The sequence below is a fragment of the Rhodnius prolixus genome, unplaced genomic scaffold, assembly GCF_049639745.1.
Source record: "Rhodnius prolixus isolate KJV_2025 unplaced genomic scaffold, Rpr scaffold_1, whole genome shotgun sequence".
Classification (NCBI taxonomy): Eukaryota; Metazoa; Arthropoda; class Insecta; order Hemiptera; family Reduviidae; genus Rhodnius; species Rhodnius prolixus.
The window spans coordinates 16440028-16454531 of record NW_027411581.1 but is presented as its reverse complement, the minus strand read 5'-3'; the positions used below and the strand labels follow the sequence as shown (position 1 = coordinate 16454531).

The following is a 14504-nucleotide window of genomic DNA, read 5'->3' as shown; positions in this document are numbered from 1 at the left end:
AGAGTGTTTTAGGGGTTAGCAAATCGCCTGGTCTCAATTCTCTTTTAATGAGAAAGCTTTAAGGAGATAATTTTTGCAGGACAGTTATGTCTCTCTAGATTAAATTCACCAATTGATCCAGTATTGTTGAGATTTCTAAAGTATGTAATTGTTCTTGCAAAGTATTTTTCTAAGGTTAACTTTGTACAAATACAAATTGCACAGCTTAACTAAATTCAAACAAACTTTCTTTCATGGTAGTAAACTCAGCAAAAAATAATTCTTAAGTAGATGATTACAAAGCTATGTGAATTAAGCTATAAATTATTTAGGCATCTAAAATTCGAAATAAAGCTTATAATTTGATTGCTTTTCCTTTCAATATACATTATCAACTCAGAAAGCGAACATATAAGCTAAATTACCAATCTAAAATAGAAAACACTGCAATAGAATTTGAAACTTTATTTCACCTGTTGCTTTTCTTTCTTTCCCTATATTTAATATCACTTTTCAAAAACAATTTCCGACCATCAAAGAAAGAATTAATGCAGATGTATTAATTAGTTGACAATTCCAATATATCTCTTCGGGTGGTTTGAACATTCATTTGCATCTGATGCTATTCTTGGTTTCCGCCTAATATTCAGCTGTTTCTCCTTCATCTTCTTCTTCTGTTTCTGACGATTCACTACTTACTGATTCTTCTTCTGTTATATCATCTTCAGATTTCTCTACTTTCTTAAACGGTTCTTTTTCATACACAGTTTTGCGCTTAAGTTGTTCTTTCTTCAATATTTCTAACTTTATAGCAGCTTCTTCCTTAGCTTTCTCTTTCTCCTGCCTCATCAGTTGTTTATGTTCTTCTTCTAGCCTCTCATTTCTTTCAGTTTCGCTAAGTTCCTCTAATGGTTTGGGTGCAATAATGGGCATGACGATTGGATCTTGCCTCGCAAAGGCGTAGAACTCTTCACCTAAAAATATATATAATATATATTTAGTTTCTCTAGCTGCCTTAAAAAAATATCGACCAAGACAACCTTTCAAAGTTTCATTTCTTGTTGGTTAATTGCGATTGTTAGGTTAAAATATATTTATTTATAATTTATATGCAATAAATTGTAGCACAATACTTCAGGAAGTTCTAGTTTTGTTTTTCCTTTGGGTTTCACCATGTAATTCACAAACTAAATTTAGACCAAAACTGGGAATGTATTGATTTTATTTCAGTTCGCAATTTTTGTTAAAATATCGTCGTCAGCATTATTCCTATTTGGTTTTCCAAAATCTAGTATTTGTATTAACATTTTCCAGATAAAAAAAAAAAGTATAGTAATCACCTAATTCCAGGCCAATATAAGTCAGGTGCCGTGAACAGAGGGCGGAAACTTCTCTAATAAAACTTTAACAAATAAAAACTTACTACACTCAAGCCTCGAACTGGGATCCCCTGCTTACTAGTTCGCGATCATAACTGTTACACCAAAAGCCGTCTCTTCGTTTCACTTATATCTTCACACTAATGAACATTTTCCTCCCCTCCATTAAGTTTCCCTAGACTACATTTTTCAACTGGAATTGATACTCTTTTATGCCTCTACAGTTTCTCTTTGCCATTTTATTTTAGGGTAACTCTGGATTAGCCGCATTTCGGATTCCTTTGAAGTATCAGTAAAACATAAAATTCGTAGATAATAACTTAATTCTAAGTGCCTTTTAAACATTTTGCGCCTGAAGACGGATACTTTTCTAAAGTGGTTTTCGAAAGGCAGGATTCGATGTAAGCGGCAAATAACCCAATATTCACAGCCGGAAAAGCTCATTGTTAGTGCCTTAAAAATCATTAAGTTTAAAATCATAAATTTTATAGACTTAACATAGAGTATGCCTTTTTCTTAACTAGTCTATTGATTCTCCGTGAAACAGGAAGAATTCTAGAGACTGAATGCAAGACCGTTTCAGTGCCTACACTGAGATAGTTAGGTATAAAGAATTCACACGTAAAACCTAGGTGAAATAAGATGTTGAAAAATACATTATAAACAGTTTTCCCAATGCTGTTCATCATTTGCCCTATTAAGCATTTCCTCTGCGCATTGCAATAATGGTTGCTACTGCCCACTGAAGAAAATAGTTAGTATTAGGTCCTTCCGCTGGAGGGTTTTGCTTTGTCATAAAATGACGGATAATTGAGCTAAAGTGAAGGGCGTTATACTGTCTAGATCTAGATCTAGCACTTAACAACCAAAATAAATAACTAGTTATGAAGCGTACATAGTGTTATATGTGCAATGGTTCTACGTAAGTTAAGTCAATTGTTGCAGCATTCACAAAGTTCTCTCGATGCAATTCTTAAAGTTTAACTTACACATTTAATCGTTTTTACCAACACAATGTCAGTTCTGCGATCTTTGAGTTATGCTGATCACACACACACACACACACACACACACACACACACACACACACACACACACATGAACCTGTAAAACACTTTTTCAATTCGAGGCGCCTAAAATGTAAGTAAACATTTTTAAAGGACCATTTTTTATGTCTGGAACAATTTGACGTGAGAACAAAAAACCAGCGGCATCACTTTTCCCGTGCGTGCTATTCGATAGCTAAAGCAATGTTTGCAACATGTCGCCCTTACGCACGCAATTACCACATTCGCTAACATCATCGATTTTAGGACTGTTACTATACAGTATTTTAAGCCAATATTATATTATTTTTGTAGTACAACTAAATCTTGTAGGCAATTGGTGAAGTCATTGTTCCATCACAGGAAAATACCGTAAAATAAAAATACGATTATATAACTTCCAATGTGGCCCAGCCATTGAGTTTAGAATGTACATAAAAAATATATATATAAAGTTTTTTATTTTTATAAGATTTATAAAAATGACAAGGAGGGTTAGCCGTGTCAATTCAAAAACAGAAACTCTACAGTGAATTATTATTTACTCGGGATATGCGATCTCTTAAATAATGTGGAGGTTTTAGTTTACAGCACAAGAATAAGAGGGCTGAATCAAACACACAATAAAACCTCTACATTGTTAAACTCAAGAACTTTAGAAAGGAACGAATTAAACTATGTGACCACTGCAATGCTCTTTCTTGGTCCTTTTGATCCTTTGAACACAAGAGATATAATCAAGCTTCATCAAAATCTCTAAGATAAAAAAAAAAGTCTATATCTTTATTTCATGCTAGTAGTCATTGCCAGGATATATGGTTAGAATGAGTTTTGACTGCTCAGTGATAACGTTCCTAAGTGGTTCGTAAAAAGAGATTTAAACCAGAGTTTTCGTGTTTTGGTCCATTTCATTGCCCAGCGAAAACCGCCTCCCCAAAAAAAATTCAACTTAACAAGTTTATAGATTAAAATTGTAACATGATTTATATGGGGTTAGCATTTCCTTCATTAATTAAACAAAAACTCTTTTTATAACCTCTTGCGCGTAAATCAACTTTATTTAAATGGATGCTAAGTGAAATTTTTATTTTAGAAGAAAGATCAGCTCCGAAACCTTGAAGAAAACAGTTTTCTAGGAAAATAATTTAAAATAACTGGGTAAGGCTTTACGTGTGAGGCTAACGGAAAGTTTGCTAAAAATTTAGGCGCTGTTCAAGATTTTGTGACAACTCTTTAAAATAGCTGATAATAATAATAATAATAATAATAATAAGCCTTATCTTTGCAGTTAAAAAGAATTACAAATTAATGGAGTCTGTAATTCTTTGTCTAAATTATTAACTATAGAGCTTATTGTTTACTTTCTTTTTTATAAAAATGGTGCTTTACCGAAAACTATTGTATAAGTGCCAAATGAAGTCCACATACTGTACCCCAAGGCTTCTTCATGAGGATCCAAACTTTTTGCCACGAGCATACATCTCTTTGTGAATGGTCCTAGATGTGGTATATAAGGCTCCAGTTCGTGTTGCGTTGGTGAATTCAATACTTTTCCTTCAACATTTATAACATTAGTAATTATCTATTTCTATCTTAGTAATATTTTTATTAATTTTAAGCACAAGAAAAGTAGTAAAATAATAACTGGACACTATTATGTACCATCGTAAGTAAGTATGCCCGTGACAACGGATTTCGGTTCTCTCATGATTTCCTTTAATAAATTATTTGTCTCTTCCTGAAAAATAACAAATGAAGTTAGAAACATTTCATCTAAGATCCCCCGTACTAATTAGTTCCATCTATTCACATTCGCACAGGTGAAGTGAATAAGTCGCTCCTTCGGAGAATAGACGGCCACATGAATAAGCCAGCAAAATAACACTTGCAGCCCCAATCAAAATTGCATCTGCTGCAGTTGGTTAGGGTTTAGTGTATTCACAGGCAAACTCTAGAATGAAGCTTCTGTAAGCGCTAGGTTTCCCTCCCTTCACATAATAACAATATGCTAATCACATACTTCTATTTGCTTTTCTTCTTTAGCGTATTGTTCCATATTTTGTATTCTATTCTACTTAGTAAGTTTCAATTTATTTTACGGACATAATAATTGATTGGATTATTAAACATATGGAATTTGTAGTTAATTATAATATAAATTATATAAAACACTAAATCAGGTTTCCTTGGCGCCAAATGAAATGTTCCCTCAACAAATTTAGTCAGTTTCTTAAAATCCTGAGGAGTGCCGCTGAACGTTAGCGATTTTATGAATTTTTTACTTTAAGTAACAGCAGTAATTGTTATAATCGAAACATGTGGAACGCATTTTTAAATTGTTGTCTTATTCTGACAGAAAAATTGAAGAAGTCTTCAATTTTTCTCATTATAATGGAATAATTATATTATTGGCATTATCCACCACCACATCTACGGGGCATGAGTTTGATTGTTCTGCCCGCTTATTTGTTGGTATTGTATGATTATGATATGTTGTTATTCTGATTTGGATGTTTCTGTTGCTGGTTTGGTTTATTTTATTTTATTTTGTTGACATATTGTATTAGTGTTAGGAACGATTTTCGTTTTTTTTTTTTTTTTTGCCTGACGAATTGAAGATCTCTCAATGGTGTAGTATTGGTGTTGACTTCTTTCTTTTTTTTTCCACTTTGTCTATATATCTTGATTGACTGATTGGTACGCTGTGTGTCTAGCAACCCGATCTATTTGGGCAGCACCCTTTGTTTTGTTTTACAATCGATTCTCTCTAGTTGAAGGTTGGCCTGTTAAGCAGCTTCGAAGAGTAACATTTCACAAACTTGCTATCTGTAGCTTTCGCTTCCTTGTAAAGAAAATTTCAGGATAACTCGACAAGGACACCAAATAGCCTTTATTTAGTTCTAAGGAAAAATGAGTTCTTCATTATGCTTTATCAAGTCAGGAAATTCGACCTTTTTGGGGACTCCTTTAAAAATCCAAACTTGTTTTGGAATAAAATTAAATTTTAGAATTTATTTGAAATGATACAATAGCTTACTAATCAAATAATTCACGAATGTACAACTCGGAGAGTTTTAGGATAACACTTTATCCAGAAATGTGAGAAAATCAACTTTTTTTAAAAACATATTCTATTAAAGGTAATTGTAACAAATACTGTGTAGATTATTTATGAAATCCCAGCTAAAAGACAAGATTTCACTTTTATTACAGTAACGTAATACATTTGGTTTCGGCATTTTCTCTAAATATATACTAGATTTCATTTCGAGGGAGTTGACCGTTCAGTCCATGAAACCGCTATCCCAGAAATCTTTTGGTCATCCTCTATCTATTTGGAGCACTTCTCAAATTTAGACTGGAGAAAGACTCGGATCTTGTACAAAGCTTGAAAGAAAGAATTTTTCTAGTCAAAAGTAATATATACCATATCCGCCATTTACATGGACAGGAAAAGCTCAGTATGCGCAGTGCCGATCCATCTTCTTCAGCAAATCTAGCCATGCATGGTTGTGCTTACTGAGCTTCTGCGGCCCTTGTTGCAATGATGACTTTGTGAACTGATAAGTGTCCTGGATAATAATGAATTTTTTCGCTGGACTTCACCTACACTATTGGGGCATTTTGCTATTCCTTAAAATGCTCCTTAAAAGGTCTTTTGATGATATTTTTTGAGGATGTCGCCTGGTTACACTTTCGTCCTGAATACCTGGGTATCTAAATAACATAATAGTAATACCCATCAGAATGGTTGTTACTTTTCCTTAGTGTATAAGAGGTTTCTGTAGCTAATGTTAATACAGTGAAATCTAAATTAGCAATATGAAACAAGTTATTTCCATCATGTAGAACTATTACATTATCCTCCTCTGTTTGACTCATTTAACATAAAAGATAGTCCATTCACTTTGTTTTATTTGCAAAACAAGAAATACGCTACTTACTGTAGCTAAAAGTTTATATATACATACACCAGTTGATGTGGTGAAAGAGAATGGTGTACTGTAAGAGTCGAATAGAAACTGCAACTAGCGAAGTGGGGACAGATCATGAATGAACAATTTTAGTTGGCGGGTAAGTCGATAGATGGCAGAGACCAAGTATGCCCGGGTTTGACCGCTCCCGAGCTAGCACGTGGGGCGGCCTCTATTGATTGGTCCGCCTCCACACATAAGAGGTATTTTCTCTTCATCCACACACTTTACGCTATGCACTCTGTACACATTCTCTTCAGAACGATCTGTCTCCATCGCCGCAATAAAACTTCTGCTCCCCTTTAAGCCATGCTTCTAAATATCATTTACCAGTACATGCATTTTAAAGGACATCATCACGTAACATTAACTTGACATGGAAATAGTATCAATCAACACATTGAACAGTCTTCATACCACGATCAATTAATTGTTCAAACTAATAATTTAGACAATTTTTTATGTACTTTTCACTAAATGTCACTCAGGCACAAAAGATATATTTGTAACCATTTTTAAAACCTCCTATTCTTCTAATTAACTGAAATTTTTATACATATAAATGATTATTTTGCATGATTAATGATCTTTAACATGACCAAGCACTGATATTTGTGCTGGAATTTGTAAAACAATTTTTTTTTGTTTATTGTTTAGAAATCTGAAAAATATACAAACAAGCTAGGAAACATCAGATGTTTGTTGGCCGGAGCCTTGCCAGTGCTCCTCTCATAGTCTATTAGTTCATGAGCCCTCTGAACCATTGTTTTTGTGTTCAGTTCTCCTTATTATGAGAATGTTTTTAGTTGTTTAAGACTGTATAATGTCAGCTTATTAGTTTAGTTTTTGATATTTTGGAATTTTATCGAAAATCTCAAAAACTAAGTAAGGGTTTCCTTTAAGAAAAAGTTGTTCTGTATCCAGTACCGGGCAATATCACAGTTATCCATCTCAACATGTTTTTTCGTCTCACTTTTCATTCCTGATCCATTATCACAGATCGATTCATCAGTTTGAGGTTTCCACTCCCACGTACAAAGTTCCTCTCAAATCTTCACGTTATATATTTTAAAAAAGATACAAACAAACTAATAAATCCTCTGATTGTGGATGAAATCAGGAATCGTTCAATTACAGGGAAAACAAGTGTGCAATGACAGCGTAAATAAACACACATCTTTTTCATCTTGGATATTTTTAACGAAATAATTTTATGGTTTCAGGAAATCAAAGATACTTGATCTGCTGTAGTTTAATCAAGAAGTTCTATTGCAGTAACGTTGCAACCCGCAGTATTTTGTGAGATCCTCTTTTTAAACAATAACTTGGTTATTAATAACAATAAATGTGTAATGCGGTGATAACTAAAACTTTTGCTTGTTTCTATTGTTGATATAGAATGGTATTAATCAAATTTTGATATTTCCTTATCATTCATGTTATAGTGTATTCTATAAATTCAGTTCGGTGCCTCGTAATGTGATAATTGTTACATCAGGTGTCTCCGCATGACACAACATTACAATGTGCCTAAACTTTTACACACTGAGTTAAGTCTACTCTTGAGTAGAGAGATCGATTATCCATAATTAAGCAACACCAAAGAGTGGTTCAGTTGTGAAATAAAAGTCAGTCTAAGAAGGAATCAATCCAGTAATATTAAATTCTACTTTGTGAAGCTGAAATATTATTTTTCGTAGGGGAGAGAATCGTACAGTTCATTTTTTTTTTCTTTTTTTCTTTTTTTTTTTTGTGGCCTACTAACGAGTTAACAAAATTTTCAAGTGGCCTTTCGACTCAAAAAGGTTGCACAGCAGGGTCTGCTTTGTTGTCTGCAGTTTGTTAATTGCATCACTTCAACTACGTTGCTCTTGGTGCTAAGTACTCAACTCTCAGCACCAATAAACACCTCCTATCTAAGTTTTCACTCTGAATCATATGTAATAGGAAAAACTAAATTTAAGAGAATGTTGGTTACGATTGTGTTGGAAAAATTGTCAGTTATAATTTTATTTAAAAACATACTTTTCACATGAGATTTTTGAAAATTTTCCGTAAATTATTACAAAATGTTAAGCTGTTATTTATTTTTGCCAAGCTTCAGGACTGATACTGACTTGTTAATTTTGATTATATAATTAAATTGTATTAATCATTTTGTACATTGCAACCGGTTAAAAACTGTTAACATTTGAAGTTAACACTGAAATAAGCAATAACTTTTTCTTCTCTATAATGTTCTGCTAATTATCAGGTAATCTCAGGTGCTAGATGATTGCTTAGCTCCAACCTTATTAAACGACCATGTACCTGTTTTTGGAATATTACAAAATGATAAAAGATATGATCATAATAGTTTAAACATATCACAAAACCTAAGGAGAGCTTATTTAGTAATTCAATCTTCCATCTCCATAATGCCCGAAATATTAGTAAGATCTAACACAAAAATAATAATAAAAATACCTTTTCCAGTCTCTAAATGCATTCCAACAGCAGTTTCGAGAGAAATTTGTACAAATTTCGAGACCTCTTAAGAGCAAGAGAACCAGCTCTAATTAAAAAATAAAGTTAATTTATTTGTCTCAAATATAACAATTACTTTTCATTTTTATGAAAATGCTGTATAAAGGGACAGAAAATTGGGTCTTTCTCTTTTCTTTTGGAATTGTTCAGATATTCAGTTATGAAATTGGATAAGTGCGAGTGTGGTTAGTTGGTCTGTGTGTGTGCAGAGAGTAACTGCAAAGTGGGGTTGGTAGATGTAACTGCAGAATAGGAAGTACAAGTCTGCACGGAAGTAACCCAGCGCCAGGGATTCCAATCTATTCTCACCATGCTATATTCAACAGTTCCTTCAGATGAGATACATTAGATATTTACTTAGTTGCTAGTTTCTAAATCTCTTCTCGCGCTTTCTCAGGGATATGTATGCAGTAGGAATATTCTCTCGCTTTTATTACAATTTTAATATTTTAAATTTGATTATTCTTATGATAGAGATAATAACCGTAAATTAAATTTCAATTTATTAATTTTAGAAGTAGAACCGTAATTTGGCATGTTAAACTTGGAAAAAATAAAAATAAATAAAAACGAAATGCGAAAACAACTGTGATTAAGCTAGAACCAAGGCCGCGTACTGCCGAAGTCATTACAAAATCCTAAAATTCCCCCTTGAAAAGTTGTTGAACTATCACAACTTTCTCAAACTATAGTTAGAATCCCATTGATGCAAATTTTTACAACTACAATTCACTTTTTCCTATATTCATGGTACACTTATGATGAGGCAAATTTTCTTTCTTGTATAATGGAGATGGCCTCAGGATAGTGTGTTCTCGTTACAGACAATACACTCGGCTAAGTCAGGAAGTTGTAGCGCTTAATATAGAAGCAGCCAGTTTGACTCGAACGTCGGCAATTCTGAATAGAGGCTTAAGGCTCTAATCACTCAGCAAATCTCTATTTCTAGTTACTTAGATTGATTCGTCCACAGCCACTGTAAAAAAAAAGGAAATAATTCTAATGACCTTACTTGATAGAGATGTCACGTTGTAATGCTACAGCTTTGTTTTCATTGAGTTCATGAAGAGTGCCCCCTCAGTTCTAAAAATTTCAACAATTATTTTACAAAAAGGGCAAACCTTTTTAAATACGGAGAGTATACAAGGTGTTTAATCTCCTACTCTCAAATTTTGTGGCGAAAGAAGAATTAACCACATTTACAGTTGATTAAAAAATAAAAAGTAGCCATCAGCGAGATTAGAAGATAGGATCACCAATTTGTATGTAAGTCGACGCATATAACCATTACGCAGAATCACCAATCTCAATAACAAATTAATCTACTCGCGATATTAATACCTAGTATATAGGGAAGGGATTAGGTGAGTGGTTAGCACACTTGTTAGGTCCCTACACGAAGATCCTGGGTTCGAAACCAGCTACTGGCTCTTAGATTTTCTCTTCCTAGGAGCTAGTACGTATAATAAACTAGTACTCCAACGGAATCTTTTTACCAATTTGTTGCAAAAAAAAAAAAAAAATAGAGTTATAAAGGAGGATTTTCCCTATATTTTAAAGAAAATTTGGGATTTTTATCTTTCGTAGAAAAAGAGAAAAAAATTGTCAAAGTTTTTTCAAAGTTACGCTTTTTCGTGCAGTTTTTGACGATCAACCTCTTATCCACCTGTCCTACCGGACAGTTTAACAATCTTGACCTAAGACATAATAAAATGAAGTAAATGACATATATTAAATTCATAGGTGGGATATGTAAATTAATTAAGAAAAACATTGCATTTATTAATGAAGGTTGAGACGGTTATGTATTCAAAAATTCCAAAATGTCAAAATTTGTCTCTTAAATTTAAATTTTGTACAGTACTGTCATGAAATGGCGGCGAGTAATTAAAGAAAAGTAACGATTGTATATCGATACAAAATTTTACAAAAGTTCTGCATAAAACTCACCAATTTAAAGTAAATTTTAGAAAAAACAGTTTTGTCGTTTTTTTTTGGTAAAAGTGAAAGATATTCTTCTACTCAGTAAAATATCAGAAACAGTAAGGTGAAATTTGTTTTTAGTAAAGACCACAACATTATGACTTGAGAGAGTTGATTGAATGGAAGGTGGACTCGATGGAAGTGGGTCATAGACAGAAATGGAATTGTAATTAATGCTCAAGTAGAAGGTTATCATCATGCTTTATATCTCAGTTAAATAGCCCAGGGATAACAGTAAAGGAAGGTTTTGTATTTTTGGGGGAAAAGATGATGATGACATTGCCTCCTGTCCACTGTACCAACTGTTAATGACATTGAGATTACGATACAAAGGAATGGCCGACCTCTGTCACTGCCAAATATCAATACAAAGTTCCTAAAATCATTCAAAGAAGTAACAGATTGATGACAAGTTATCCTTGTTTCTGCACCATCTATTTCAACTTAACTCCTTGCAAACAGGTCGTTACCGCAAGTATTTTCCATTCTGTGAATGGAGTTACTAAACCACCTGTGATCGTGGAGTAATTACTCATTCTTAGCCCACGTTTCCTCTACCAGATATAACGGAGGAAAACTTGCCGCAACCTTCCTAGCTTCGGCGTTCGGGAACAATTTAAAATTTCGTTCACCGCTCCCATTATTTTGACCTAGTTTCTCAGTTTGGAGGTTTCGTTGGATTCCTTTTCTCAGAGTCTGAGAAACCTCTAACATTAAAACACTACAAACATTATAACACTAAATAAAATGCCCATTGTTTTCAGGCGCTGAGTTAGCTATTATCGCTTCGTTACGATGTCTAAGTTGCCATTTCTCCATAACATTTTCTTGAGTGCATTTAAATATTTAATTATACTGCGGTACATCAGCCAATTATGAAACCCAAAACCAGGATAAGTACTTAATAAATTAAAAAAAGATGAAATCTACTCATTTTAAACACCCGCGATGTTGACTCAAATGTCGATCACTTTATAACTCGAACAGATTCTGACGTGATTGTTCATGACAAAAGTAAAATAAAGTAATTGCCTATTTTTTCAGGCGGGCTTTACGTTCAACTACCAATTAGGGTCGAGGACGGAGGCGACTAGCAAACACACTTTACTGTAAATTTCTTTTATTAACCATTAGATAAAATCCAAGGCCTAAGACCGGGAATCGAACCCAGTACCACAATGCATATTAGCTTTGCAGGTCTCGCCTCTAACCGCTCGGCTAACGTGGCGCTATAGTGGATCCGATGTATCCATGTGCCCCTCCTTAGTGATTTATTTAAAACAAGGATATGTTCATGACATGGCGACCATCCAGCTCAAAGCATTTTGTGTCCCATTTTGCAATAAATAATCTGTAATTACGGTCGAGACATCGTAATGAAGGATTGAAAGTTCTCAACTATCTGAATTGTTAGAGCTTTCTTGGAAAAGCCCCAGTTGACTTCTCATACAATTTTACCTCGAGTTTATGCCGCTTCGAGGCTTCTGATCCTTAAATAGTTCGTTTTGTGACCTTGAACTAATCCCAAAATATTGCCAACATGCTCGCTATTCTATATTACGAGTATTAGAGACTGTGACCATCTATAATACCAATTCCATTGCCTTGCTGAGACGTCTTCTGATCTAAACAAGCCAGACACTGCTGACAGATCAGTGTAATGCGAGTTTCATTCAGCGCTGTGGATGATAGTTTTTGATCGTGGTTTAATTATTTCGAATCACCAAGTCTTCAAATACGCTTATAATTTCAATTTAAAAGAAGAATAAATAATAAAATATGTACTTTTACATTATGTGCATTTATCTACATCGTTTTTATAATTATGAATTATATCAGTCCTTGAAAATTGCATAATTTTAAAAAATTGAATGGATTCAGTTTTTGGAATGGCCTTAATTATTAATTGTTAATAACTGATAATTCAATTATGGATAGTTAGTTTTATTTAGGCAAATTTCTATCATTTTGTTAGTTTTTTTTAAAAATATATTTTGCTAATTCCAATATGCGGCACCCTGTTACGTTATTAGGAATTTCTGATTCCGTTTGTGAACTAAATTCGTTCAACATGTACATATTTATGTTAGTGTACCTGAAAGTATATGATTATTACCTGGTTTCCGATTAAATAAATGATTTTCGACAATCCATCCCATTTCATTGGTCTACATTAATACCCAATTTAACATGGATATTTTAAAATATTATTCCTTCATAAAATTCCATCTAGTGGAAAGAGTTCCACTACCGGGAAGTGTGTTCGTTATATGATTAACTAGCGACTAGCCGGCAAACGAGGGACATGCAATGCGCCAGAGCATTGCGGAGAGCAACACTATTTGCCTAAAAAGTTTTCTGTTAATATATTTCTGAACACGACTCGAATGTCTCACGCTTTAATTTCCTATTATATTTATATTTTCTTTTATACTACACTATTCTTGATCAATATTACAGCGAAGTATTTTGAATTCAGAACAGGATGTCCACTGTACTCATTCTATTCAATGGGTTTAATGATAATTCGAGGATGGCAGTCAGGTCTAAGCGTTGTCTTCGTATTTGTTGACTTTAGAATCAAGACGATTCTACAAGCAAATGATCAGGTGAAGACTGGTTGCAATGTGCTGTCCACAAGTTGAAGACCCTCAGTACACTCAGTGCGGATTTCGGATCTCTAGAAGAAAAAGCAAAGTAATAGTCACTAAACGGATAAAACCTGCAAGGTCTACAATAATGGTCAATCGGGGCAACCTTATACAAATTTGCACCTGCGGTTACTTGAAATGCTCTCTCGTGCTGAAAATCGAGACGATTTAACTACTATGGCGCAGCGGCTTCAGTAAAAATGCAAATTTCAATCTCAGATCTGTTATACGACTTTGATACATGGACTGTAACTGCGGCCACTAAATTCTGGTAAGTAGCGCTTTCTGCGATGGGTGTCGCTCTGTGCTCGAAGATAGACTATAGGAGAAGCACAGATTCAAGGAAGTAACTACCTACCTAAGGCGACGGTTTCAGCATGTGGGAAAAATACCAAACATCCGGATCCCACATCAAATGTTAGACTATCGACCTCGGGTAAGTGAAAACATTGGACAGCTCGACAAAAATGGCGAGAACCGCACTTCCTACTTTCTTGTGCTCCCTAAACCCTTAATAAAATTAAAAGCCTAAACCTATCAATGATGTCGATGATAATGTTTAACAATTTGTTTTAAGAAATAGGGTAAATATAAAAAATGTGTTCAAACTGTCAGAACATACTATGAGGTTAAGAATATAGTGTTTGATTTTTTAAAGTTTTAAAAATGTTCTACAAACAATCGAATCGTCCATCCTTTGGATGTCAGAAGTCAAACCTTAAATGACGTGGTTTTAAATACTGTATAAAGGTTTTCAATTGAACAAAATAAAACCCATCCAAAGGTACCTAAATTATTTCTTATTATAACATAGGAAGAAATATCAAGGATTCTAATAGCTTAGCTTCTTTCTAGGTATTGCATTCTAAAAATTTGTGTTAAAATAATTAAATATTTGGTACATTCTTGGATGATAAGTTCTTTGCTTAGTATTCTCAAGAGAATTCTGTGTCGATTGATGCAAAT

General features: G+C 33.7%; 2 protein-coding genes across 28 annotated transcripts in view; one reads left to right on the top strand and one right to left on the bottom strand.

Annotated features, from left to right (window-relative positions):
• cac (calcium voltage-gated channel subunit cacophony) overlaps window positions 1-14504 on the top strand; it is a 264871-nt gene that overhangs the window by 83825 nt on the left and 166542 nt on the right. The window lies entirely within an intron of this gene.
• LOC141455638 (uncharacterized) lies at window positions 430-4567 on the bottom strand. Of its 2 annotated transcripts, none has more exons than XM_074130860.1 (4): window positions 4425-4567; window positions 4067-4142; window positions 3794-3958; window positions 430-953 (listed from the first exon to the last, which is right to left on the bottom strand). In XM_074130860.1, the coding sequence occupies exons 1-4, from the start codon at window positions 4458-4460 to the stop codon at window positions 619-621; spliced, it is 612 nt and encodes a 203-aa protein (XP_073986961.1). In that variant the 5' UTR covers window positions 4461-4567; the 3' UTR covers window positions 430-618. The 2 variants fall into 2 exon arrangements, with proteins under 2 accessions (XP_073986961.1, XP_073986969.1); XM_074130868.1 differs by lacking the exon at window positions 4425-4567 and adding an exon at window positions 4215-4407.

Excerpts from the sequence above, each read along its gene's own strand:
- LOC141455638 (XM_074130860.1), bottom strand. The coding sequence starts at position 4,460 with ATGGAACAATACGCTAAAGAAGAAAAGCAAATAGAA. Across the intron at positions 3,959-4,066 it reads GGGCATACTTACTTACGATG|GAAAAGTATTGAATTCACCA; the intron begins GTACATAATAGT and ends TAAATGTTGAAG. Across the intron at positions 954-3,793 it reads CACTTATACAATAGTTTTCG|GTGAAGAGTTCTACGCCTTT; the intron begins GTAAAGCACCAT and ends ATATATTTTTAG.